The following is a 26980-nucleotide window of genomic DNA, read 5'->3' as shown; positions in this document are numbered from 1 at the left end:
CAAATCTTTTCCTTTTAAATGCCAATTTCTGTTTCTTTCAGGGGGTGCGAGTTCAGTCAATCAATTAGATCAGCCTTTCCCAACCTTTGGGTCCCTAGATGTTGCTGGCCTGGAATTCCCAGCATTCCTGGCCATTGGCCATGTTGGCTGGGGCTGATGGGAGTTGGTCTAACATCTGGGGACCTAAAGTTTGGGAAAGGCTGAATTAGATTAACACTCTTTTAAAAAACCCAGTTAATCAAGTCAAAAGATTACCTTTAGTCAGTTCAGTTCAAATTTGCTTTTTTCAACCATAGATTATGACAGTATGAAAACAGAACAGATGGATATCATTTCACAAATGTGATGAGAAATATTAACATTAGGCATAAATTAATAAAAACAACATATGAATTGGGTGGCAGATTAAAATATTCTGTTTTAATGCTTTCCACAATCCGTATCTAAGCAGTACCTTTATTAGGTCAACCAACATGTCACAAAAGAGTGTGTAAGCTTTCAAGTTCTCCAGAATTCTTTATCAGGCTACATAGTAAGCTAAGCAAGGGGTGTGGGAGAGAAAGGAATTGGCTGGTGGTGAAGCCATGCAATTTGCATCTGGTAGGAATCTTAAAGATGTAATGTGGGAGGAGACGGCAGACATTCAGATGAGGCTCTTTTAGATGCTGCGCAGGTTTCAGCTTGCTCCAGGGCCCACTGGGAAAAGAAGCATACAACATCCAATTTCCCTCATCTCTTAATGCACATACTTTTAAAAACTGCAGATGGCAAGCGCCATCTTAAAAGAGCATTCCTTCCTATGTAAGAGAAAAAAGTCTCTCTTCTGAAACGATGCCAGCTATAATACATGCATCCATCTGCTGCTTGCTTCAGAGCAATCGCTTTTACTTGTATGCATATTTGAACCAGCTTGATAAAATCGACAGAAAGTCATACGATTATTCAGCTGTGTTTTCTTTCAATCAAGCAGCAGACTTACAGTTGCTTCCCTTGTACATTTATTTATGCATTCTTGTACACCACCACCACCCTGCTCTCGTGCAAGGCTCCCGGCGGCCTCCCATCCAGATAACAAATCAGGTCCACACCTGCTGAGCTTCAGCAGTGCTGCAGTCACCAGATGCTCTCGGAGCACCCACTGGGTCCCAAATGCACAACTGTCTCTCACCATCAGCCCAGGGGAGGGGTATTAAAGAATGCGGGAGGGGAAAAGGTGAATGTTATCTCCATTCTTTAATGTAGCGATTGTACACAGCGGGGAGCAAGCAGCAGACCTGCACTGGCTGGGGTGGGGTGCGGGTGACATTGCAGGAACCCCCGGTTGGCAGTGGGGGCTGCCACTGCCAACCGAGAGCTTTCCCAATCCTGCCACTGCCCCACCCCATCCTGGCACGTGCAGTGCTGCTGTTTCTGGAAGGGCATCTCTGCTGCTGCTGCTTTAATGCTCACATAGGGGCAAAGTGGGTGTTTGGGGCACAGAATCAAGCAGAGATAGTTCTGTATTACTCTGTCACAGGCTGCAAGAAAGTGCAGTCATGGCTAGGGATGCGGCAGAATTCTGGTCAATTCGGATTTGGTACTGAATTTTCCATTAATTTGCTTATTTGCTATTGTTGTGGATTTGATTTTTATGTAGTGATTTCCCATGGTTATTTTCGGAAATAGAATTTTTTAAAAAATCCATGTCTAAAATATTGATACCAATATTTTTATCAATTTTCTTGAATTTATTGATATTGTCAGTATTTTTTCTGAGGGGAAAAGTGGATTGGTAAATGCAGCAGCTTGCAGACAAAGAACGAACTCAAATTGATACCCGCCTGTTAGATTTCGAACCAGCACAGGCCAACAGATCCCATCCCTAGACATGGCCTCTGGCATCAGGGCATGATGGAAGTCTTTGGGAGCACTAGCTTGCCCCAGGCCCTGGCGTGCATGAACACACATGCATGCACATGTGCGCGTGCCCCACCTACCTGTCTCTCCTGTCTTTTGCGGCTGTGCGTGCTGGGCTGCCATTAACCAAGATGGCGGCCAAGGTTTCTCTAAGGGGCTGAAGCCTCTGCTGCCATCTTGGTTGATGGCACTCATGCATGCTACACGTGCACTTCCCTGCCATCAACCAAGATGGCGGAAGGGGCATCAGCCCCTTAGGGAAACCTTGGCCGCCATCTTGGTTAATGGCAGCCCTGCACATGCAGCCACAAAAGACAGGAGAGAGGTGGGTGGAGCCAGCGAATGGGTGGGCAGCTGGGAAGCTCTCTCCCTGCAATCTGTGGCAGTACTCTGCTGTGGATCGCGGAAGGGGAGTGCTACTCCTCCCTCACCCTATCAAGGGGCCCCTGTGGCCCCCAGCCAGAGCCCGACCTGGCCGCCCTTTAGTGCCGGTCCTGGATAGGGAACCTGTGGCCTTCCAGATGCTGTTGAACTCGCAACTCTCATCAGCCCCAGCCAGCATAGCCAATGGTCAGGGATGGTGGGAGTTCCACAGGCTTCCCCACCGCTGAAGGAGGAGATGGCTTTTTAAAAGACATGTGCTTACATGGCTAGCTTACCAAAACTGCCTGGCGCAGGAGCTGAAGAAGCACAATGTGAAAAGATCACACCTCATTTTTTTTGAACTGCTGAGGGAGAACCTCTAGAGGTCACATCCATATCTTCCTGCGAAAGCAGATGCAGCCCCTGTGCCTTCCATGCTGCTGATCCGTTGGTCCCTTTGCCCACCCCTCCTCCCACTCCAGGGAAAGTCCTGCCAGGAAGAGGATGGGCAGAGGGGCTGGCAGAGGAACCTGCCCAACATAAAGCATCCCGCCCCTTTCGGAATATACGGAGCTGCCTTACAGCGAATCAGACCACTGGTCCATGCAGCTCAGCATTGTGTAGAATGACTGGGAGGGGCACTCCAGGGTTTTAGGCAGGCAGTCTCTCCCAGCCCAATTTGGAGATGCTGGGGTTTGAACCTGGGTCCTTCTGCATTCAAAGTAGATGCTCCACCACTGAGCGACTGCCCTTTGGGCCTTTAAAAGTGCAAGCGTGAGACAGGCTGGGTCCTGCCAAGCCCTGTACACAGTTGGTGCAATCTACACCCTACCACCCCCTCACCCCCAGTTCAACAACAAACCTCCCACAGGCTGATTATGCCTGTTGTCTGGCTCCTCCACCTTGGGGACTCAGAAGACAAAATTCCGCAGAGGTGCCTTGGAGGCCGGATCCCGGCAGATCTTGAGAGAGAAATCTACAGTTCTAGCTGAGTGGGTGAGGCAACCCAGGGAGACCACATCAATGTTGGGCCCCACAAAGCGGGCCACATTATCCTCGGTGATCCCCCCACTGGCTTCAACTGTCACATGCGGGAAGGAGGCCTTCAAGGTGCTGGCTGTGGAGTGAAGGTCCTGCAGAAGGAGAATGGAGTAGTGGAAGTTAAGAGGGCTAGGAGGAAGCCAACCCAAAATCTCAGTTTCACAACTTAGGCCTAATTCCTACATTGCTTTTGGGGCATGGTTGCTGTTGAAATGCTAGACAGTAGAAATGGGGGAACTTTTTTCACCCCGAACTGGAGTGACTGGGGAGAATCCTGAGGGTTGTATTGCCTGAGGTTCTGTGGGGTGGACTGAATGAACAGCATACGTTGGCAAACCACGCTGCTGTTCTCAGTACACTATCTCTCAAGACATTGCGATCTGACCAGTGGAAAAACAGGATGTGGTTAACTTTATGGCTGTAAACGATACTGACATCTGTAGTGGTTAAATAACTGCCTGCATATTGCCACGTAGATAATGCTGTTGTACTATGTATGTACGTGATGTTATACAATAGTTAAAGGTCATAGGCTGTTTATGGAGAAAAAATAATCCACGCCTCCAGGCGGAGGTAAAATAAAAGCGGAGACCAGAATTACGAGGGGGGCTCCGAAATTGAACTCTGGTCTCACCGTGTCTCACTGTGTCGTGATATCTACATCTGGTGACCCCGACGTGATTCAGAACAAACACCCTCGTACCCACTGGCAGGATCAGCCAACGGTGCACCTCAGCGTACAGCTCCCATTCGTGAGTATGGGGGGGGAATTGTCAGCTCAGCAGAAGGTTCATGCACAAGAGCTACAAAAAATTTTAAAACAGGATACCTCAGCTTTTGTAAGTCGTTCTCACATTGAATCATTGTTAAAAACAATTCAATGTCAATGTCCATGGTATCCAGAGCAAGGATCGCTACGTCAGTCAGATTGGATAAAGATAGGGAGAAAATTACATGAAGAACCAAGAGCACCTATTCACCATCTCTTATTATGGCAAAAGTGTGCTGAGGCCATTAGTCATTTAGGGATAAAAGAGACATCGCTGGTTGCCAATTCTGACCAGAAAACTCCTCTTTATCCCCAACTTTCTTTACCTACACCTGAAAAGGATATTGAGAAATTTGTAAATGCTCCTCCATATAGCCCTCCAGTCCAACAAGAACAGGTTACTGGGAAGGTTAAAGCAGCCATAGCTCAGGCTGCAGCCTCAGGATTATTATCTATGGAAGAAATGGGAGACTGGGAGGGTACAATTTCAGCTTTTCCCGTTACATATCAGCCAGATCCTAATAATGCTAATAATCGCATAGCAACTTGGACAGCTCTTCCGTTTTCTGTTATTAGAGAAATAAATAAGGCAGTAAGAGAATATGGGATTACGGCTAATTATGTACAAGGGATGTTGGAAGGAGTAGCTACTGGATATAACATGATCCCTCAAGATTGGAAGGATCTCTTTAGGATGATTTTGACTCCTTCGCAATATGTAGTTTGGGACCAAGAATTTAGACATGCTGCTATAGCAGCTGGGGATGCTAATATCATTCCCGAGCAAATTTATGGGTCAGGTAATTTTGCTACCATAGCACAACAAGGGGTATTGCCTGAAGCCGCATTTCATCGAACTGCTGAGTGTATACAGAAAGCATTTAAAAAGGTGCCTGCTGGGAAAGAACCCTTACGTTCTTTTACGAATGTACGGCAGCAAGCAACAGAGCCCTATTTTCAGTTTGTTGACCGTTTGAAAGAGGCTCTGACACGGCAGGTTGATAACCCTCAGGCACAAGGGGAATTATTGTTAAAATTAGCTTACGAGAATTCTAACACAGACTGTAAAAAGATTTTGAAAAACATTATTCATAGACCGCAATATGAATTGGGAGACATGATTCAAGCTTGTGCAGAGGTAGGTACACATGTTCATGCCATGACATTGTTAGCTGGGGCATTAAGACAGGGTAACAAACCTACAGGCAATTGTTTTAATTGTCAAAAGCCTGGTCATTTCAGAAGGGAATGTCGGGCTCCTGGCGGAGGAGCATTTAAAGGTGGGGGCACTGTTACAAACCGGCCAAAGAAGATCTGTCCGAAATGTAAAAAGGGTTATCATTGGGCTAATCAGTGTCGTTCAGCTCCCACTACCAATACCAATGTGTCTTCCCGTCCTATTGAGGGAAACTGAACTTGGGGCAGGCTTCCAGCCCCGAATCTCAAGGAAGTGTACCCACCCCTGCTACTCAAGGAAGCGCTGGAATTGATTTAATACATGCAGAGTCAAAAGATGTTCCTTTGCCTGGAGCAGTTCTTTTAATGCCTACCACACTTACTGGCCCTTTACCAGAAGGCACCGTAGGCCTTGTACTACCGCGATCCTCTGCTTCCAAGAATAATATAATGGTGGTACCTGGTGTTATTGATTCTGATTATCAGGGAATTATTTATATTCAGTATTGGAGTCACCTTCCCCTTCAGTTGAAGAAGGGAGATTCTTTTGCGCAACTATTGTTATTGCCATATCGTCTTTTCACATCGAACACTTCCTCCCAAAAACGTACTGGTGGATTCGGATCTACAAGGACGAAATCGCCGAGTGTGAGTATTTCAGGTAATCCTTTCCATCCACAGGTAGCTGCAGTACTGGCAGAAGTGACCAGGGAGAAACCGGTTCGTAAGTATTGTTTAAACAATGTTATTTTTGAAGGTATTATAGATTCTGGGGCAGATGTCACAGTAATTGCTGAACATAACTGGCCATCCTCTTGGCCAGTAGAAGTGGCCCCTTCTGTGTGGGGAGTGGGCGGAGCTCAGGATTCAAAACGGAGTAAGGATTGGATACAAGTTGTTGCTCTTGATGGTGATCGTATAGCCCACATTCGCCCTTGTATTTTGGACATTTCAGTAAATCTGTGGGGAAGGGATTTACTGGAGCAATTCCAGACCACCATTGTTATTAATGATTAGCCAACAAAAAGCAGCTCTTCCTTTACAATGGAAGACAGACATACCCATTTGGGTAGAACAATGGCCCTTACCCAAAGAAAAATTAGAAGCTCTGCACCAACTGGTAAAGGAGCAACTGGAAGCCTCTGCCATTATTCAACAATGTCCCCAATGCACACAGTTAACTCTATCCCCAGAACCAGGAGTGAACCCACGAGGTCTCATAGTTAACCAGTTGTGGCAAATGGATGTTACACATTTTCCTACTTTCTCCCCATGGAAGTATTTGCATGTTACAGTAGATACATATTCCGGATACATATGGGTAACTCCTCAGAAAGGGGAAAAAACTAAGAATGTTATTAATCATGTCATTCGTTCTATTGCCATCATGGGCCAACCTCAGACGATAAAAACTGATAATGGCCCTGCATATGTTTCACAGCAATTTGCACAGTTTTGCACTAAGTGGTCCATTACACATTTGTTTGGTATTCCTTATAATTCTACAGGTCAAGCTGTCGTCGAACGTACCAATCGTACCCTTAAAGAGCATTTGCTTAAACAAAAACAAAAAGGAGGAGTACCACTGGGATTGGCCACCAAAGAGGAGTGGCTGGCACAAGTGTTGTTTACCATTAATCATTTAAATTTGTCTCAATCTCCCAATACTCATTTTTCCTTTTCTACTCGAGCGCAGCGGCATTTTCAGCAGTCGGAGTCTCTACCTGCCCCGCGGGTGCAGTTTCGGCAACTACCAAATCCAGAGTGGAAAGGCCCAGTTCCGCTTATAACGTGGGGTCGAGGTTACGCGGCTGTGTCTACGCCTGACGGTCCTGTGTGGGTACCTGCTAGGTGTATCCGGCCCTGGAAAGACGATGTCCTGGCACGATAATCTTAAGAATCCCATCCCTAATTTTTCTCTGCAACTTCAGGATACTGGGATGTCTTCCAGGAAGCGTGGTCGGAATGTTCCGCAACCTCCCGTGACTTGGGGCCAAATAAAGAACTTAGCAACACAAGCAGAAAAAGCAATGGAACAAGCCGGGGTGGACAAGACAACTGAGAATACCATTCTTGCTTTAATTGCGTCTTTAAATACAAATTCTATTTTTGTACTTTGCATTTGTTGGATTTTAGGAAGCGCCGGGGCTGACAGGTTGGGGCAGGAGTTGGGGATGCGGTTTCAACACAATATCTGGGTTCAGTTAGCAAGAATGACAAATGTGAGTGACTTTTGCATGACTGAACATGTACAGGAAATGGGTATGTTGGGAACATGTTTAATACCCGTATGCAAAGCACCTGGGGATATTGGGAACATTACAGGACTTGGGCGGTTCATGAATACTTCAGAGATTAAATATCATACTGTTTCGAATTGGGGAACTCCAACCTTCCAGCTGCCTGTTAATGCTTTTCAATTATTTACATCACATGTTGCAAATTCCATTAATAATACGTGTGCTCGGATGGTTAATTGTAGTCGACATAAGGTGCAGAAGGGATGTCTAAAGGTTGGGAGACCCACATGGAATTGTACACAGCACATTAACATATCCAGTATGTACGGACACATTCCTTTACCAGGTGGATGGTTTTGGACATGTGGAGAAACCACTTTTAATTATGTTCCCGCTAATATTTCTGATACCATCTGTTGCCTGAGTCGACTGGTTCCCATTTTCCTTCATAAAAGGGAGTTGCTAGCCCAACGTAGGAAAAGAGAAGCTGTTGCCATGCCGGCTGATTGTAATGACAAGGTGGAATTGCTTAATAAAGCAGAAAGTGTATCACTAGCCATCTCCCTTGTTGGACTTCCTGCATTGGCAGTAAGTAACAGCAATCAATTACATAAATTAGCCTGTAATTATGTTAAGATGATAAATGCCACCTCTCGAGCCATTGCTTTGTTAAATGAAGAGCAGGGTATATTAAGACAAGCTATCTTGGATAATCGTGCAGCTATAGATTACCTGCTATTACAACATCAGTTGGGGTGCGAAACTATAAAGAATATGTGCTGTTTTAATTTAACTGACAACAGTTTTGAAATCAGAGCACAGGTAAAAAACTTGAAGGATCTAGCTAATAACATTTTGCAGGACGCCCCTACAACTTGGTGGCAGTGGCTTTGGAGTTGGCTGCCCACTGGATGGCTAAGTCAGATTCTTAGATATGCTATTCTTTTACTCATTTTAAGTATAGGCTTATGCTGTTTTTTACAATACCTTTTCCAGACATGTACACCTGTTGCTCCGCGACCATTACGTAGTAATTACTTTTTGCTAAAAAATAAAAAAGGGGGAGATGTGGGGTGGACTGAATGAACAGCATACGTTGGCAAACCACGCTGCTGTTCTCAGTACACTATCTCTCAAGACATTGCGATCTGACCAGTGGAAAAACAGGATGTGGTTAACTTTATGGCTGTAAACGATACTGACATCTGTAGTGGTTAAATAACTGCCTGCATATTGCCACGTAGATAATGCTGTTGTACTATGTATGTACGTGATGTTATACAATAGTTAAAGGTCATAGGCTGTTTATGGAGAAAAAATAATCCACGCCTCCAGGCGGAGGTAAAATAAAAGCGGAGACCAGAATTACGAGGGGGGCTCCGAAATTGAACTCTGGTCTCACCGTGTCTCACTGTGTCGTGATATCTACAAGGTTCCCCATCCCTGATGTATTGTGTGGAAGTCCAGATACATATGGAGCCATGTGGTTTTTGTGTGTTTGTGTGTGTGAGTGAGTGAGAGAGAGAGAGAGAGAGAGAGAGAAAGAGAGAGAGAGGTGGGTTAGGTTCTGTAGGTTTCATAGCTATTGGTTGTGATTTTAATGTGTTAATGTTTGTATGTCTTTTGGCTAATGTAATTTTATATTTTAGATTGTACGTCGCTCAGAGTGGTTGGACATCCTCCCAGATGGGCGACTAATAAATCCAATTAAATAAATAAATAAATAAATAAATAGATAAGTAAGTAAGTAAGTAGCTCCCACATGGGGCAAGATGGATTTTAAACACATCAGCCACAGTCATTTATTTGGGGGTCATAAAAGTGAGACATACCAGACAGGCATAAATATTTTCAAAGTGCATTGAGCCTAGGAGCAACCAGGTCTTCCTAGTTCCAGAAGAAGGCAGCAAAGCACAGTGTTGGGGGGGGAGGGGGAGTTGTTGGGTTTTTTTTTAAATAAAACCCAAATCCTGTTCAAAGTCAGGTGAGCAGGAAGCACAGATTTGGGCTTTGATACCTTTAAAGTAACCCGGCTCGACAGCACCTGAAAAAGTTGTGATAATTTTACTTTGTAGTTTCAAGAAGTCAAAATTCAAAAGTCATACCATTTGCAAAACAATAAAAAACATGGAATAGCAATTTCAGTTTCAAAATCTCTCCCCATCTTGTCACAGCCAAGTACCTGCGGAGCAAAGTTATCCAACATGATAATATCAGCACCACATTCTCCAGCCTCAAGAGCCTCTTCCAACGAACGACACTCAACTTCTACCTTCAGGGTAAAGCCTCCAACTCGCCGGGCACTCCGGACGGCCTGTGGGATTGAAAACATTTTAAAAAACAGATATGATACTAAGTCGTACCATTATCTACACTTACTTCTGAGCAGTAAGGAATGCCGTTCAGATGCCTCAGGGCAGATCAGAGGTAGCCAACAGAGTATTCTCCAGATGTCATTGGACTCCAGCTCCCATCATCCTTGACCATTGGCCATCATGGCTGGGGCTGATGGGAGCTGGAGTCCAACAACATCTAGAGGGCACCATGTTGACTATCCCTGGGGTGGATGCAGGTGGAAGGAACAGATGATGTGACAAAGCTTATTTTTGTTTGTGGAGTTCTTAGAAACACACACAACACCAGTCCATAGCAACATGGCAGCTTATAACCACTTGCTGCTCAGGAGTGTTGACTTTTCCTAGAAAGGCCAGGGCAGGTTGACCTTGGAGATACTTGTGCCTCCAGCCTGACTGGTCCTTCATGGGAAAGGTTTCGCCCACCATGCAGCACCACTGCAGTGGTGTTTTTGATGATGGTGAGGCCCACTTAAATTTGAGTGCTGTTAATTCTCTATAAAACCTCATGGAGAGGGATGGGGAACCGTCGGCCCTATAGATGTTGTTGGACTACAACTCCCAGCAGCCCCAGCTAGCATGGTCAATGGTCGGGGTGATGGAAGTTGTAGTCCCACAACAACTCTGGCAGGTCACAGATTCCCTCTCCTGCCTTAAGAAATTAGGTAGAATTCTGGAATTTATTTCTCAAGTGCTTCCATCCCACTTTCCAAAGCCAGTGGCAATTTAGAACGAAAGAGTGGCATTCAACATTAGTCCTACTCAGAGTAGACCCATTTAAGTTAACGGACACATCTAACTTCGGTTCATTCATTTCAGTGGGGTTAATCCCAGTAGAACTAAATTGGATTCAACCCATATCTATTAGGCTACTAATAAAAATATATAAATATCTCTATTCTAGTTGGTTCCTTATTCAGTATTATGTAATGTAAGGCAATGGTGAGGATGAAGACACTGTACTCCATACAAGGTGTAGCTTTAAAATTTTTATATATTTTCTATTCTTGGTTACTGCATAGTTCAAAATGTAATAAAAACAATTTCTGAAAAACACCCCATACCCTCCAGCAGAACGCCAAGATGTGTCCTACTGCTGGAGGCATTGTACAATTATAGAGGGAAAATGTGTGTGTGTGTGTGTGTGTGTGTGTGTGTGAGTGAGAGAGAGAGAGAGAGGAGAAACAACCCCTACCTGTGTGATCCCCCCAGATGCCCACACATGGTTGTCCTTCAACATGATGAGACTCCCCAAGTCATAACGGTGGCAGGAAGCTCCTCCCACGAGGAGGCCATACTTCTCAGGGAGACGGAACCCAGGTGTGGTCTTCCGTGTCCCGGCCACCTCGCCGTGCCAGCCAGTTTCTCGGGTCGCCTGACATGCTTTTGCTGCTGAGGTGGCAATGCCACTGCACCGTCCGATACAGTTCAGAGCCACTCGCTCACCCAGCAAGATGTCTTTGGCTCGCCCACAGACTTCGGCCACTCGGGTGTTGGGTTCTACCCAGGCTCCCTCCGATTGGAGCCACTCCAGAGTGCAGCCAACTTCAGCAAAGACAGCCTCAAAGAAAGGGAAGCCAGCCAAGACTCCTGGGGACTTGCAGAGGAGCACAGCACATTCCTGATGGTCACCCACAGCATAACCGGCATAGTCAAAGCTGGGAGTATCTTCCCGCAGCCAGTCATGGGCCAGTTGACGCAACCGGACATCAGGGAGAAGGTGTGAAAGATTTGCCTGGGAGGCCATGAAGACTAGAAGGAAGAAGCCATAGAAATGTTGGCAAAGGCATACCAGACAAAGACCAATAAATGAATGGTGCCGCCTAGTGGTAGAAATGAATGCTGGCTATCTTCCTACAGACAGAAGGTGAGTCAGACCTTTGGTCTATCTAGGTCCAGGGCTTCAGCAGCTGTTCAGGGTTTCAGACAGGGAGTCTCTCCCAGCCTTGATTGGAGACACTGGTGATTGAATCTGGGCCCTTCTGCATAGAAAGCCAGTGCCCTACCACTGAGGGTACAGTTCTTCCCGACAACTCTCTGAAAATCTAGAAAAGGGGCATGGGATAATGTCTGGGTCCTGACATGACTAGTGGCTGCAAATGATCAACACTCCTTGGTTAGAGTGGCCACAGTAGCATAATGGTGTTGCAGTCTGTAGGCTGACTATTTTGTAAATATAGTGCTTTTCAGATGATTTCAAGAGGGACTTGCCTGCAAATTAACTCCACCTTTTGAGCCCTAATTTCCCCCTCTACAACAGAAATATTAACATATTAACAACACTAGACAAGCCTCTCCCCACACCTTTTATGTTAATATGGGTACACTAGTGAGCCCTGCAGCATGGAGTCCTCTTGTACAGAGTTCCAATCAGCCATGACCTTTCCCTTTTCCAGGATACTCCATTCCGTTCTCCCTCCCTCCCTCCCCCAAACCGTATTCTGTTTCCACCTCCAAAAGTTTCTCAGCATTCTGTGTGGCCATCAAGCACACTCACTTCTCACTGAGCTGTTTATCCTCCCCCGCCCCATTTTTCCCTTCTGAAGTGCTTTCTATACTTACGCAAATCTTCCCCTTGTGCATGGATTGCACAATTTTGCCAACATAAGGATCCACCCTCAGAGAAGGCGTCAGTATATAGTGTAATGCTCATCCCACTTCTCCGAACAGTGTATTTTTTGACATTTTGTAATATTTGTGTTTATTTACATATATACATGTTCAGCATAGGAGGAAGCGCACAATTTAAACACTCCAACAGAGAGCCAAAGTCTGTTGCTCCCATATTATATCAGGGAGACAGTCAGCACCCTAAGATGCTCACAGAGCCCAAATTCACATCTCTCTGTGTTTCTCATTGTCTGTCTCAACACTGCAGCCTATTTTTACACACACACACACAATTTATCCCCTCCCTCTGGTAAGGGGATGTGTGTGGAGAGAATTCAGATGAATCATCTCCTCCAACCATCATCACCTTGGGTGCTTCCACACACAACCTGTTGTAGACTTGAAACTCCCCCCACCCAAATGCAATCCAGATTTACTGTTTTCATGCGGTTTTTTACTTGCTGTATTTTCCACAGAAACAGTACATCTGGATTAAATGGGAAAATAGGCCTTTTGACGAGGACAATGTTGTGTGAGCACTAGAGATGGGATCCATTGGCCAGTATCTCTTCAAAAGTATTCTGCTGACCTAACAGGTGGTATCAGTTTGAGTTTGTTCTTTGTCCACTTTCCATTGCTTTTATCGACTTTTTCCCTCCCAAAAATATAATATTAATATCCATATTTTGAAAGGAATTACTGTTTTTGAAAGGAATTGTTGATATTTTGAAAATAATCTTTGGTATTTTGAAAGGAAAGCAGCTTTGGGTCCTCCTCCACTATTATAGGGTTGGCTGGTTTCCTCCATGCTTGGAGCTTGGATTATTCAAGTGGGGGAGTGGCAGAGAGAGCGAGAGCTGTACTGCTGTGCTGTGAGTGAAATCAACGAAAGGATAATATATTTGAAGGAATATTCACGGGGGGAAATTCAGTGTCATGGGAAAGCTACTGAAGTTTGAAGCAAACTGGATCTCTCTGCAAATGTGGGAGAATATAGGGACCACTGAAAAATCCAGTGCTAAATCCAAATCCATCTGAATTCTCACCCATCCCCAGTGGGCACTGCACAAAACTTGCATGGGAGGGGCTGTAGCTCAGGGGTATTACACTTGCTTTTCATGCAGAAGATCCTGCTTTCATTCCTGGCATCTCCAGATTAGGGCTGAGAGAGACTCCTGCCTAAAACCCTGGAAGAGCCGCTGCCAGTCAGTGTAGACAGTATTGAGCTAGACAGACCAATGGCTTCCTATGTTCCTATGATCCATGCATGAGCTGCAATGAATCCGCAATGACCTGTTCTGTGGATGCATGCTCCCTAGCTTTCTTGGGCCATCTTGGCTTCCATGGAGACATATCTCCTTAATATTATGGGCTATTCAACACTCTTTTGTCAAGTCCCATCCAGCTGTTGCCTCAGGCTGACATTCATATAAATCTGACTGGAACTCCTAACAGCTGAAATGTAAGATATAGGCAGCATGTAACTGAGGAGAATTTGCGCATGACGTATAGAGAGGGAGGGAACCTATTTCTCCCAAAGAATCCTGGGAACTGTCATTTACCCCCACAGAGCTACAATTCCCAGCACCCTTTGCAAACTACAGTTCCCAGAATTCTCTGGAGGAAATAGTGTGCTTTAAATGTGTGGTGTATACATAGCCAAAGTTTGTGCCATTTGTCATTGACTATGACTCCACTCTCTCTTGGGCTCTTTGCAGTGATGGCCAGTGGCTTCATGTCAGCCCCCAGTAGAATCCATTTCAGGTTTTAGTTCAAACTTTCAAGGAGCTCTCCAAGGTGCTGAAAGGCTTGGGCAGTTCCTTAACAGTTTGGACTAAAACCCGGAGTGGATTCCACTGACCCACTGACATGGAGTCACCAGCTGCCGCTGCCTCTCTGACTTCTGCCCTACACATCCCAATGGGCACCAGACATTTGCCTGGAAATGGTGGTGATGGATGTACCTCATTGTGCTGCCCACCCAGGAATACGTTGTGGCTCACAGTCTGAGATGTACTCTTGTGAATAAATATTGCAAAACTGATATTACGTTTCCAGTATGCTCTCCTTAGAGAGCCAGTGTGGTGTAGTGGTTAATGTGTTGGACTACAGGGTTTGAATCCTCACATAGCCATGAAGCTCAATGGGTGACCTTGGCCAGTCACTGCCTCTCAGCCTCACAAAAACCCTATTCATAGGGTTGCCATAAGTTGGAATCAACTTGAAGGCAGTACATTTACATTTTTACGCTCTCTCCTTTAAAAGGAGCAAATCCTGGTGGCAATGTGCCCCAGAAACCTCTCATGGGTGGCCAGAGGAATTGGGGAACACATACCAATACCTTTATTATTAGGTCCAACTTAAAGTCACAACGCAGCAACTCAAAAAGTTTGCTCCCTACTTTATGACTTTTTGGTTCACGCTATTAAAGATATTAAAGGATTATCAATACCTCAGCACAGTCATTAACCAAAATGGAGACAATAGTCAAGAAATCAGAAGAAGGCTAGGACTGGGAAGGGCAGCTATGAGAGAACTAGAAAAGGTCCTCAAATGCAAAGATGTATCACTGAACACTAAAGTCAGGATCATTCAGACCATGGTATTTCCAATATCTATGTATGGATGTGAAAGTTGGATAGTGAAAAAAGCCAATAAGAGAAAAATCAATGCATTTGAAATGTGGTGTTGGAGAAGAGCTTTGCTCATGCCAAGGACTGCAAAAAAGACAAATAATTGGGTGTTAGAACAAATTAAACCAGAACTGTCACTAGAAGCTAAAATGATGAAACTGAGGTTATCATACTTTGGACACATCATGAGAAGACATGATTCACTAGAAAAGACAATAATGCTGGGAAAAACAGAAGGGAGTAGACAAAGAGGGAGGCCAAACAATCGATGGATTGATTCCATAAAGGAAGCCACAGACCTGACTTACAAGGGCAGATTACAAGATCTGAACAGGGTGGTTCATGACAGACGCTCCTGGAGGTCGCTGATTCATAGGGTTGCCATAAGTCGTAATCAACTTGAAGGCACATAACAACAACATTAAAGATATTATGCTCCTGTTGGTATTGGATTTTTCTCCTGCCTGCAATATTTGTTTCCTAAGGGATCTTCATCTGCTTGCGTAAAGCATTCTGATTTTGTTTACTATGGGATGGTTATATGACAATGAGCATTCATCCCAATTTGCTTGCAGGGGATTCACATGTCTTCCCATGAGTCATTTGTTTATCCCACACAGTTCAAAGTATTTCCCCATTTTCAGACTGCAAAAAGTCAGGTCCTTTTTTAAAGTGGATTTGTTGCGCTAGGGCAACAGAGCCCTTTAATCCACTTTCCGTGCAAACCTAGAGTTCCACAGTGCGCTTCAATCCTTCCCGCAAAACACTGACAGTCTGGAGGCACCCAAAGCGGTTGTGTGACACTACCCAAAGTCCTAGGAGAGAATACCTCTAAAACTCTAAAAGACACTTTCAGTGCCATGTACTAGCTCGAGTGCTCCTATATGTCTGTGTGTGTGTGTGTGTGAGAGAGAGAGAGAGAGATAGGGGGGCAGAAATATTGGCCTGCCTAAGCAAAGAGCCCTTCAGGTCAAAATCCACCTTGACCTGATTAGACTCACTTTGTCATCTGAACCCCTACAGAAGGAAGTGGATTTCTATTTTTAAATGGAAAGAGCCAGTTATTTATTCCAGAATTTACCTCCTGCTAGTAAGAGGTGTGGGTCTGTGTATATGCGTGAGAAACAGAAAGAGGGAGAGACTAGCCTTAAAACCAAAAGTGTAAAAAGGGAACTTTTTAAAAAGCAACATATGAAAGAAGGCGTCCCTCTCCCAAACCCAACAAAACATAAACCAATAAAAAACCACCAATTACACTTCCAGTCAACCCACGCTAAGTAGATCAACCAAGACACTCTTTGGGTGTTTCTTTTGTTTATTCTTCTTCCTCTTCTGATTCTCGGATTCTCCCCCCAGCCTTTCCCTAAAGCTCTGTCGGCATTCCAGATGCAGCTAATTTAAAAGAGGCAGTTGTGGTTGCTTACCTGAACAGCCAGGCTCCAAAATGTCTCTTTGCAGCTTCTTCTCTTGTCCAACTGGTTGCAAAAGATACATTTCTGGAATTCCTGAGGGGTGGGAGGCTGTCCCATGAGGGTGGGATTAGGGCAACAATGAGGAAGATTTTTGGCACTTTGGACCCTTGGCCTTTTCTTGTATAAACAGTCTCTCCCATGCAGCTGTATCATGTCAGGGCCAAACCAGATGAGATGCCAGTCACAGAATTTGCAATCGCATAAATGACTTTTCAGAAGTTCTGGAAAGAACCGTAATGGAGCATCCACACTGGTGATGCTCCACCTACAGCTGCGGTCTTTTCATTGAAATAATATTTGTTATATTCTTATTTTTTTAGCAGAACAGAGGAGGGAATAACATGGGACCCATACAGGACATTTACTGCATCATATGGGTTTCCTGTAAAACTTCAGACAGGTCATTTCCATTACGCATAAAGCACCTTAAATTGCAGGTGCAGGGCCCCAATTTCTGTTTGAGAATGCGTAACCTACACTGTAGTTTTTGGTTTATGTTGTATTTTTAGCTACTCTTATTGTTATGTTCATTGACAGTTTTGATGGGTTTCAGCAATGTTATATGTTTTGTGTAATTTACCTTACGCTGGGATCTATATGTTTATTATCTTTACAGCCTGCTCTTTAACCCAAAGGATCCTGACTGCGATGAAAGACTGTCTATGAATATGCTAAATAAACAAACTATTCAAGATGCAGGAGGCTGTCCACTCTTGCATCAAGACTCCGACATGGGGGGGATGATGTGAAGGGCTTTAACCATTTGTGCCCCTCGACTCCTAAAGTCCTGGTCTGGATCGGATGGGGAGGGGGCATGCCTGCTGTTTGCATTGGAAGGGGGGGGAAGGTCCCACTAGAACTGGCCAACAATTTATTGTAGGAGCAGAACAATTTAGAAGAAGTTCTGCTAAAGTTTTTGGTTGATTTATATTGCTCCTGGGGATGGAAGGATCTATTAATTTCTGTTCTCTGTTTCTCTTTTTTCTAATCTTAAATCCGCATTTCTGCAGCAATTTGTGCTTTTTAAAATATCCTCATGAAAATTCATCAGCATTTAATTGCAAATTTCTCCTAAAAATGCATTTTTGTATGCAGTTTTGACTCATGTACACAGTTCTTCAGTAGTGTACAGTAGTGGCAAATTTAGAAGCGCAAGGTCCCTTCATGACAGTCAGACCACACCATCTGGCAGCCACACCTCCAGGATTCACTGTCTGTTCTGCAATTACAGAATTGTAGAACCAGAATAAAACTGCTATGTGCATAGGCTCCCCCTTCCCTCAATCTCTCTCTCTTTCCAGGGGCTCAGTGTTGCCAGAAGCCTTTTGATTTTAAGAATTTTGAAATGAAGCCAAGTGTGAGATTAGGATTTGGGAGACCAAGGTACCTTGCCATGAAGCTTACTTTTCAGTTACCCTAGGAGCCAATCAGCATGAAAGGAGGCGTGTGTTAGCTACTGAGAAGTCTTCTCAGTGACTGACTCATTTCCTTTCACTCTGATTGGCTCCATTCAGCACAAAAGGACAAGTCTGAGAAGACTCTTCTCAGTGGCTAACATGCTCCTTTTTCAAGGTGACCCAGCTCCAAAAACTGTAAGGGGTCTCCAACCCCCTGTGACCCTACATGACTACACCCCTGCATTTTTGCAATCAATTTATTCTAATTTAATGCATTTTTGTATGTTATTTTCACCAATATATTCATTTTGCACACACTTTCCTCTAATATACTACATGCATTTTTGTAAACTTTGCTTGGTTGCAGAAGTGCATCACAAAATTCAGCTTAAGCACGAATTTCAAAGGATGGCTGTATTTCCATTCTTGGAAAGTGCAACTTTGATCAATTTGGCTTTAAAATGTGAACTGAATCAAACCTCTCTCCCATCCTTAATTGCAGAAGAATGCAAACATAACTGGTCTGTTAAGACTGGTAGTTGAAAGAATAAAGAAACTTAAGGTTTATTACTATAAAGAGGTAAAGGCATACGTGCTGAAGCAGCCATATGGCCTGCACTAACTGAGAATAAATACCGGAAGAGAAGGGAGGAAGGGGAGGAGCAAAGCCTGCAAACGCAACACACACTTTGAGGAGGAATCAGCAGAGGGAAGAATAGTTTGTCTGGCTGTCTATTGCCCTTTCAGGTCACTTGTAACACGCATTGGTGCTTTACTCTCAACGTGTTGCCCATCTAAAAGGGGCAATAGATCCTTTGAGTACATCCTAACTAGGGTTGCCAGGCTCAGGGCCTGGGAATGACTCTGTATCTTTAAGAGAAGAGAAAATTCAGCCAAGTGCAAGTTTTCTTGCAACTCTGGGAAAAACCACAAGGTGAAATTCTCCCTTCCCCCTGCTAACTTTTAAAAATACAGAAGATCTCTTGGAGGCTGGGCCTGGCAATCCAGGGGTCTGTATCTTTAAAAGTTGTGCAGGGGGAAGGGAGGATTTCACATTGTGGGTTTTCCCATTACAATGTTGCAAGAAGACCTACACTTGGCTGAATTTTCTCTTCTCTTAAAGATACAGAATCATTCTCAGGCCCTGAGCCTGGCAACCCTGTTTCCTGGCTCTGTTGCTGCGCTTTAAATACTAGCTTTTCCAAAAAGCCTTTTAAAGTGGAGATTTTTATCTCAGTCTATCTGTTAGGCATGAAATTGTTTTTATATATTTAATTGTTGATGTTTTTATTGTTAAATCACTTTGGTTTGGTTTGTTGAAAGCTATTCATAAATGAAGCAAGGAAAAAAACCTTGACATGCTATTACAAATGCTCAGAAAAGCTTCACCTGTGGGGTGCCAGATACAACAAGAGAGGTCAGAGCTCCTGCACCTTTAAGTTTAGCATATTTAATATATTTATACCCTACCCTTCATCACAATCACAAACATTTGGGTTAAAGGGCAGGTTATAAACACAATAAATAAATAGATCCTAGTATGGAGTACAATACACAAATATATTAAAACTCATCACAATGATTATTGTGGTTAGAAGTCACACCTATACATTATATTGAAAGCACATGGCTTTCCCCAAAGAATCCTTACAGAGCTACAATTTACAGCACCTTTAACAAACTATCCAGAATACTTTGGGGGAAGCGATGGGCTTTAAATGTGTGGTTTCAATGCGACCACTCTTGGAACATTTGAGGGGAGCCATTTTGATACTGCACAACAACTGCACAACAACTGCAGGTTTCATGGATTCTCACATGGGGGTAAAACAGGGATCCCTGGCTTGGGATCCCCAAATGGAAACACACCTTCCACACATAGATTTCTCTATCAAGTGTGTGTGTGTATGTGTGCGCGCGCACAAACTTATCTGAACTTTTATTTGCTTGTAACTGGTTAAACTTGCAGCTGCTTTGGGTGTCCGTCCAATCGGGAAAGAGATAACAAAAAAAGCAAAATACAAGATTCCGGCAGCTTGTATTTTGCTTTTTTTTGTTATCTCTTTCCCGATTGGACGGACACTGTGCCCGTCTCACTGAAATCAGACACCTGTCCCCCTCGCTCCCTCCCTTCTTTTTGATTGGCTACAGCGATCCGCTAGTCTTCCCCTGTCCACTGTTAATTGGGCATAGATTTTCTCGTCATATTCTTTCTATCCTTTCAGAGTCCAGTTGAACAGCTATTGTTGGTTAGCCGGGGAAGATATTGAACCCGGGAAAAAACACGTGGTTTATTAGAGCGGGCGGGATTTGCTCTGACATTAACTGGAATCCAGGTAAGTTATGAAGGTTGCTTTACATTTATTTAGAGTCAGAGACGTACCATTCTGCACAGAAGGCAGAATTTCACTTGGTGCACCTTTAGCCTGTTAAGGTGCACCACGTGGAATTCTTTATTCCCTGCAGTTTTTCAAAGTATTTTTACATTGGCAAGGCTAGGAGGAAGTTCCACAGCGCTTTGGCAGAGCACGTGCATCAATCCCAGGTTCTCAGTCACTGCCATCTCCTGGTCGGGCTAGAAAAGACTCCAGCTAAATGGATGGGCCAATATTCTGACCGAGTATAAGGCAGCTTACCTGCGGGATGGGTAATGTGAGTCAAATAGCTGTGGAAGGGCCGGAAATAATGAGGTTTGAAAATGCAATCCCTGTGTGTGTTTACTCAAAAGCAAGACCCACTGTATTCAGTAGGGCTTACTCCCAAGTCACTGGGCCTGAGATTGTGATGGGAAGAGGGTTTTCTCCAAAGAAAAGTACCTGCACCTGAATATCAGTTGCTGGGAATCACAAGTTAACTTGGGAGAGATGCTGTTATCCTCTGGACCTGCTTACGGACTTCCCATAGGCATCTGATTGGCCACTGTGAGAACAGGATGCTGGGCTAGATGGGCCATTGACCAGATCCAGCATGTCCATCAAGTGTACCTTGAGGAGGTGCCTAAGGGAGGAGAATGTAAGAAGAGTCCTGTTGGATAAGATTTAGGGTCCGTCTAGCCCAGTATCCTGTTTCTTATAGTGCCCATTCAGATGCTTCTAGGAAGTCCACAATCAGGACGTGGAGGCAACTGCCCTCCCCCACTGTTGCCCCTCAGCAATTGGTATCACAGGTACACTGTTTCTGAAAATGGAGGTTCCATTTAGCCAATATGGCTGATTGATCTCTTCTCCATGAATTTTTGTAATTTCCTTTAAAAACTCAAGCTATTGTATATGGGGCAGCATCATAAGAGAGAGAAATGGGCCGGCAGCAGGTGAGCATTTGTGGAACTAAGAAGAAATTGGGAGCAGCAGTTAGTTTCTACAGTAAGAGACATTGCACCATCATGTCTGAGAGTGCATCTCTCTAATCCTAGAGATGTGGAGTCAGTATGGTTTCTTAGTGGTGAGGTAAAGAGCCTTCTTCACATGTTCAAGTGATGTACGCTTCCTTATGATTTTTGAAGTCTGAGCCTTGCTGTTGAAAGCAAACTCTGGAAGTGAGCGCTGGAGAATTTTGGCTCAAATAAAGTCCTAATTCTGAGGACACAGACTGAGATTCAATGAGATGAAGTATTTTAAAGATGAAGGTGAAGCTGCCACTCTATCGGGGGTCGTGTGTGAATGAATGAGAGAGCACCTTGGAATACTTTATGCAAGATGGATTTCCACCCTAATAACTTATGTAAAGAAAATTGTCAACTACACATGTTTATTTATTTATTTATTTTATTTATATACCGCCCTAAGCCCGAAGGCTCTCTGGGCGGTGTACATGTTGTCTGTCTGCATCTCCCTACTATGTACATGCAGCAGAAAAGCCATAGGTACAACATTTGTCATACTCTGAGTACATTGAAATGAATGGATATGGTGAACTTAGGTCCTTTAAATTCAATGGGTCTACTATGAATATATTCCTAGTTGGATATAACCCATAGCTGGTAGCAGAATCCTGCACAGGGTGGAAAAGGCATATTATTATTATTATTATTATTATTATTATTATTATTATTATTATTATTATTATTATTATTATTAATGTCTATTCTGCCTTTTTCCCAGAACTGGGAGTCAAGGTGGCTTACAAAATTTAAAACAAATACAGTTAAATACATATAAATAAAACATACAGACGTTATAATTAAAATGTAATTGAACTAACTATAAAATTAAAACAGCAATTAAAAAAACCACAAAATACAAGTAAGTAAAAACAGCACCCTATTTAATAGCCCTTGTAGTCAGTTCCAAAAGCCTACTGGAACAGAAAAGTCTTTACCTGCCGATGAAAGGACAGCAGGGAGGGACCCCATCTAACCTCCCTAGGAAGGGAATTGCAGAGCTTGGGGGCAGCCACCGAGAAGGCTCTTTCTCATGTTCCCACCAGATGTGCCTGTGAGGGTGGCGGGACCAAGAGAAGGGCCTCCCCCACTGATCTCAGGTCTCGGACAGGTTCATTCATTCAGCATAAGCGAGATGGGATTCAAACCATTTTGTGTGGGATTCAAACCATTGCTATCACAAAAACAGCTTCTATGTAATAAACTCCCATTTTGAGTGAAGGAGCCCTGAGTCTCAGCTAAAGTCTTATCCTTTGCTAGTAATAACCACTTTTTTTAAGCAAGCCTGTCCACCATCTATTGCAGGCCTGGCCCATGATGGCATCATCAGAGAGGGGTGATGGCGAGGGAAAATACTGCAGAAACTGGGAGAAGGAGATGGAGTTGAAAATCGGGCTTCAGTCTGAGGATGTAAGTATGCAGGCACTCTGTTTCAAGGTGTGACAAGTGACAAGTTGGTAGTCAGTACAGACAGCCTCACCCAGGAACAAGTTATCCTAACTCACGACAAAACAGCAGATCCGGAATCTTTATAGTAGACAGCAGCATGGGATTAGCTGGCTAGCGTCACTGATTCCTGTCTAGCATCACCTGATTCTTAGCCCCAGAAGTATTCTGGACTGTGGCGTTAGGGCTCCAGCTTGAACTTCCCTCTTCTGGCTAGCAGGGAATAGATCAGTGCTTGTCCTAAAATGGCTGCCAGGTTTAGCCCACCACATCAGCAGACACTTATCCAGTTTTTAAACCGGCAGCAGTAAACAGGCAGAAACATTTTGTTATTAGGTGGTCGGTTGCAATAAAGGCCCACACTTACTGTGACTTCTTTTACTAGGCATTGCACTCATCAGTTGGTTCAGCAAAGGCGAAGGAGGAAGAAACGGATGAGGTGATGGTGAGGAACGGACCCCGGAATTCAGCAGAGGCTTTTCAGTTCAGCGCCAAGCCCACCTTGGAAGACATGTGAGACACCCTCCTGCCTTTCATCTTACCCCACAGACCTCACGTTTATGCTTGACCACAGCTTCACCCCCTATTTTGATCCTCCCCACCCCCCAAATCTGGACCCACGCATCCAACATCCCACCCTGCTGTCCCACGTTCCTACTCTCACCTCTGTTTGTCTCCCGCAGCCGAAGCCTCCAATCCACGTTCACAACCGAGCGGGGTTGGGGAAGGTACCACCAGCCCCGGAATCTGCTTCTTGCCCTCGTTGGGGAGGTCGGGGAGCTGGCGGAGCTGTTGTGAGTATTGGTGATACCATTGCGAACTGGGCCCTGAGGGCAGTATTTGGGAGGGCACGAAAGAAGCAAAGGTAGATCTAAAGGGGCTTTCATAGAGTCGGAAGGAACCTCTGAGAGCATCTAGTCCAGGTGTGGGGAACCTTTGGCCTTCCGGATGTTGCCAAACTCCCATCGTCTCTTGGCCACGCTTGCCAGGGCTGCTGGGAATTTTAGTTCAGCAACAACTGGAGGGCCAAAGGCTCCCCGCAGCTGATCTAGTCCAACACCCTGCTTTATTCAGGATGTAACTACATGATCTCTGACAGGTGGCTGTCCAACCGCTGAAATATCTCCTGCGGAGGAGAGGCCACCACCTCTCAAGGCAGCCTGTTCGCTGTCGAACACCTCAGGCCATTGGGAAGTTTCTCCTAATGGCTAGGCAAAATTTGCTTCTCCTACAAATTCCACCCATCAGGTATAGTCCTGACCTCTGGAGAAAGAAAAAGCAAGTCTGCTCCATTTTCTGCATGACAGCCCTTGCAGATATTTGATGATTGCTATCATGTCTCCCATTAATCTTTTCTCCAAGCTAAACAGCCCTTTCAGCTCCTCCTCTTCGGACTTGGGTTCGAGGCCTCTCACCATCTTGGTTGCCCTCCTCTGGATATGCTCGTTTGTCAATGTCTTTCTTAAAATGTGGCACCTACACTTTGGTTATTTACAGCCTAAGACTGTATTTGCTTTTTGGGTGTTTCTCTACACTGCTGGTTGTTATTCAGCTTGTGATCAACCAACAGTGCAATCCTAGACATGTCTGCTGAAAAGCAAGTCCCAATGAGTTCAGTGGGGTTTACTCCCAGGTAAGTAGAGGTAGGACTGCAGCCTTAGACACCATGTAGTGCTGTCAAGTTATGTCTCCCCCATCCTTCATTTCTGTGCGGGTTTTTTTGGGGGGGGCACCTAAATGCAGGACTTTACATTTATCTCTGTTGAGTATCACCTTGTTGGCTTCAGCTCACTGTTGTAGCCGGTCAAGATAGTTTTGAATCTGGAGCCTACCTCCTTCCATGGTGTTACTTGTCTCTTCCAGCTTTGTGCGGTTTGCAACTGTCTGCGTCTGTTAGAATTGCTTTTAATATGTCTTTTAATATCTTTAACTCTTTTTTTTAAAGATATTTTTAAAGTTTTTTTTTTAAATGTTTTTAACGTTGTTTTGTTTTAATGTATTTTAAGGTCTTTTTATGATGTTTTAAAGTGTTTTTGGTGTTTCTGTTTGCCGCCCTGGGCTTCTGCTGGAAGGAAGGGCGGGGTATAAATAAAATAATAATAATAATAATAATTGTTGATGAGCAGCCCCTCTTCACCTTCATCCAAGCAATTTAGAAATGTTTAACAGCCCTGTAGCACCCTACTCAAAATATCCCTCCGGGCTGACGCAGAGCTATTAATGAACACTCACTGGGTATGGTTGCTCATTTGAGTTTATTCAGCACTTAAACCATGTATATACATACCTGCATCTCAGAATAACACTTCATGGATACGATGATGTGGGTTTGTCGTCCACGAAAACTTATGCCATAATAAATTTGTTAGTCTTTAAGGCAACGGGGCAGAGCATTATTCAGCTCGAGGGCTGCATTCCCTTCTCGTTGATCTTCCCAGGGCCACATGCCAGTGGTGGCTGGAGCCAGAGGCAAAAGCATGTGGATCAATAAATATGTTACCCCGAGCCAAATGCAACCACTCCTGCATTAAGGTGCCACGCGACTCTTTGTTGTTGCAGACTAACATGGATTCCCCTCCAGAAACTTTGAACTCTTGTCCAGTTCGGCCCTTGCCCCTCACCCCATTGTTTTTCTCTGTTGCCCTTTAGTCAGTGGCGGGAAGAAGCCCCCGAAGGCCTCCCAGGCTGGACAGTGCCAGAGCGTGAAGCCCTCTCCGATGAGCTCAGTGATGTCCTCATCTACCTGGTGGCCCTGGCGGACAAATGCCACGTGGACCTTCCTTTGGCTGCCCTCCATAAAATAGAGAAGAACCGCCTCAAATACCCAGCCGAGCGAGTCTATGGGTCATCCAAGAAATACACGGAGTATGAGAAGTAATGGTGGACATTGCCTCTTCCAGAGTAGGGAGGGGAGAAACTGAACTGTGGGTTTTAGAGGCTCCCCTTTGCCCATCACAAGCTGTGAGGTTCCGAGTGATGTTCGGGCTCATCCGGGATAGCAATTCAAAGCAGGCCCTTTCATCACTGTAGTCATTGCAGGGGAGGAGTCTAGAAAGTTCTCACTCAAAGACAGTGATGTTGGTAGTGAGGGAGCAGTGCTGCTCTTACTTCCTCACCTTTTATTTTATTTCTGTAAAAGCTTGGATGGTGTACGCTGCAGTTCACCAGTAGGGAAGGGAGCAATCTCTCTCTAGAGGAGTCTGGCAGGGGAGTTGAAACTAACTAGTCTGCGGGAAAGACCTTTCTCTCTCTCCCCATATCATGACTTCACCTCAAAATATGAAACTGACAAGGGCCTTCTGACTAAGGCCAGACTATATGTCTCCATCTCTTAGTTTTGAAAAAAGCTACAGGAGGCCTTCCTTTCAGCAGAAAGGGCTCTTCCACATTTGGCTCTTTTTCATTCAAACTCAGCCTCCTCAAGCTGTTTTTTTCTGTTAGGGCATATTTTCCCCCATGTTTGTTAGAGATGTGAAGGCCCAGGAAAATTAGGGGGGGGGATTGTTCTTTCTCTTTTCTTTTCAATTTTTTCAGAGGAAAAACTGAGAACACTTCAGGAAAAAACAGGTTTTTTCTTCTTCAAAATTTTCCATTTCCCCCCCGGCTTTCACATCTCTAAATTTGAAAACAGCTCGAGGGGCTGTTTTAAGTAAGAAAATAGCTGGAAGCGGAAAGTTAAGTAGTCCCCAGCGCCATTTCTTTGCTCAAACTGGCAGCCTCCTGTGGTTGTTTTTCAATTTGATGCACCTCTCCTGTGTAATGACACACAGGGCCCTTCAGCACCTGAGAGAGTCTCCTCTTTCAGGCTGTGTTGTATACCCAACCAACAATCATACTGGTTCATACTTAACACTGAGCGCTCAGTTTCCGCTTCTCTATTCTGAGGGATTTTTTGCTTGAGAAAAATGACCTGTTTTATTACCTCCTTGAGACCTCCTGTGCTACTCAGTTTTTAAGCTATCCCCATGGTCTCATGACAATGTTTTCAATGATACTGCAATATTCTGGGGTTACTGCAGAAAATATGTCCTGAGAAATCATCTTGAATAAATGAACTGGGTGGAGGTGAAAATATGAATTTATAGAGGAGCATCTGTTCGGTGATGGCTAGACAGACAGACATCTTTGGAGATAATTATTTTGTGTCTAATAGCTTGTGGGAGAGTGGATGCATTAAAATGATTCAAGAACTGTTTGGAAGCTA

At 44.5% G+C, this 26980-nt stretch overlaps 2 protein-coding genes across 6 annotated transcripts; one reads left to right on the top strand and one right to left on the bottom strand.

The window, feature by feature from the left end:
- Window positions 1-382: 382 nt before the first annotated feature.
- Window positions 383-18419, bottom strand: QPRT (quinolinate phosphoribosyltransferase). 4 transcript variants are annotated; one of them, XM_061592158.1, is made up of 5 exons: window positions 16507-18046; window positions 11035-11591; window positions 9668-9799; window positions 3122-3392; window positions 383-696 (listed from the first exon to the last, which is right to left on the bottom strand). In XM_061592158.1, the coding sequence occupies exons 1-4, from the start codon at window positions 16574-16576 to the stop codon at window positions 3171-3173; spliced, it is 981 nt and encodes a 326-aa protein (XP_061448142.1). In that variant the 5' UTR covers window positions 16577-18046; the 3' UTR covers window positions 383-696; window positions 3122-3170. The 4 variants fall into 4 exon arrangements, 2 of the variants coding, with proteins under 2 accessions (XP_061448142.1, XP_061448143.1); XR_009758575.1 differs by lacking the exon at window positions 383-696 and adding an exon at window positions 3935-4103 and having other exon boundaries at window positions 3303-3392; window positions 16507-18386; XR_009758576.1 differs by lacking the exon at window positions 383-696 and adding an exon at window positions 4004-4103 and having other exon boundaries at window positions 3313-3392; window positions 16507-18386.
- A 1694-nt stretch (window positions 18420-20113) lies between these two features.
- Window positions 20114-26971, top strand: DCTPP1 (dCTP pyrophosphatase 1). 2 transcript variants are annotated; one of them, XM_061588063.1, is made up of 5 exons: window positions 20114-20287; window positions 22636-22740; window positions 23162-23289; window positions 23460-23570; window positions 25426-26971. In XM_061588063.1, the coding sequence occupies exons 2-5, from the start codon at window positions 22645-22647 to the stop codon at window positions 25652-25654; spliced, it is 564 nt and encodes a 187-aa protein (XP_061444047.1). In that variant the 5' UTR covers window positions 20114-20287; window positions 22636-22644; the 3' UTR covers window positions 25655-26971. The 2 variants fall into 2 exon arrangements, with proteins under 2 accessions (XP_061444047.1, XP_061444046.1); XM_061588062.1 differs by lacking the exon at window positions 20114-20287 and adding an exon at window positions 20454-20603.
- Window positions 26972-26980: the final 9 nt, after the last annotated feature.

Source organism: Rhineura floridana, chromosome 11 (genome assembly GCF_030035675.1).
Source record: "Rhineura floridana isolate rRhiFlo1 chromosome 11, rRhiFlo1.hap2, whole genome shotgun sequence".
NCBI lineage: Eukaryota > Metazoa > Chordata > Lepidosauria > Squamata > Rhineuridae > Rhineura > Rhineura floridana.
This window is presented reverse-complemented; position numbering and strand designations above follow the sequence as displayed.

Bases quoted from the DNA above. Each gene is read 5' to 3' on its own strand.
- QPRT (XM_061592158.1), bottom strand. From the start codon at position 16,576: ATGTATCTTTTGCAACCAGTTGGACAAGAGAAGAAGCTGCAAAGAGAC. The intron at 11,592-16,506 runs GTAAGCAACCAC...TCTTCCTTCTAG, and splicing joins TTTGGAGCCTGGCTGTTCAG to TCTTCATGGCCTCCCAGGCA. The intron at 9,800-11,034 runs GTAGGGGTTGTT...TCAATCCCACAG, and splicing joins CATCTGGGGGGATCACACAG to GCCGTCCGGAGTGCCCGGCG.
- DCTPP1 (XM_061588062.1), top strand. The intron at 22,741-23,161 runs GTAAGTATGCAG...TTCTTTTACTAG, and splicing joins TCGGGCTTCAGTCTGAGGAT to GCATTGCACTCATCAGTTGG. The intron at 23,290-23,459 runs GTGAGACACCCT...TGTCTCCCGCAG, and splicing joins AAGCCCACCTTGGAAGACAT to CCGAAGCCTCCAATCCACGT.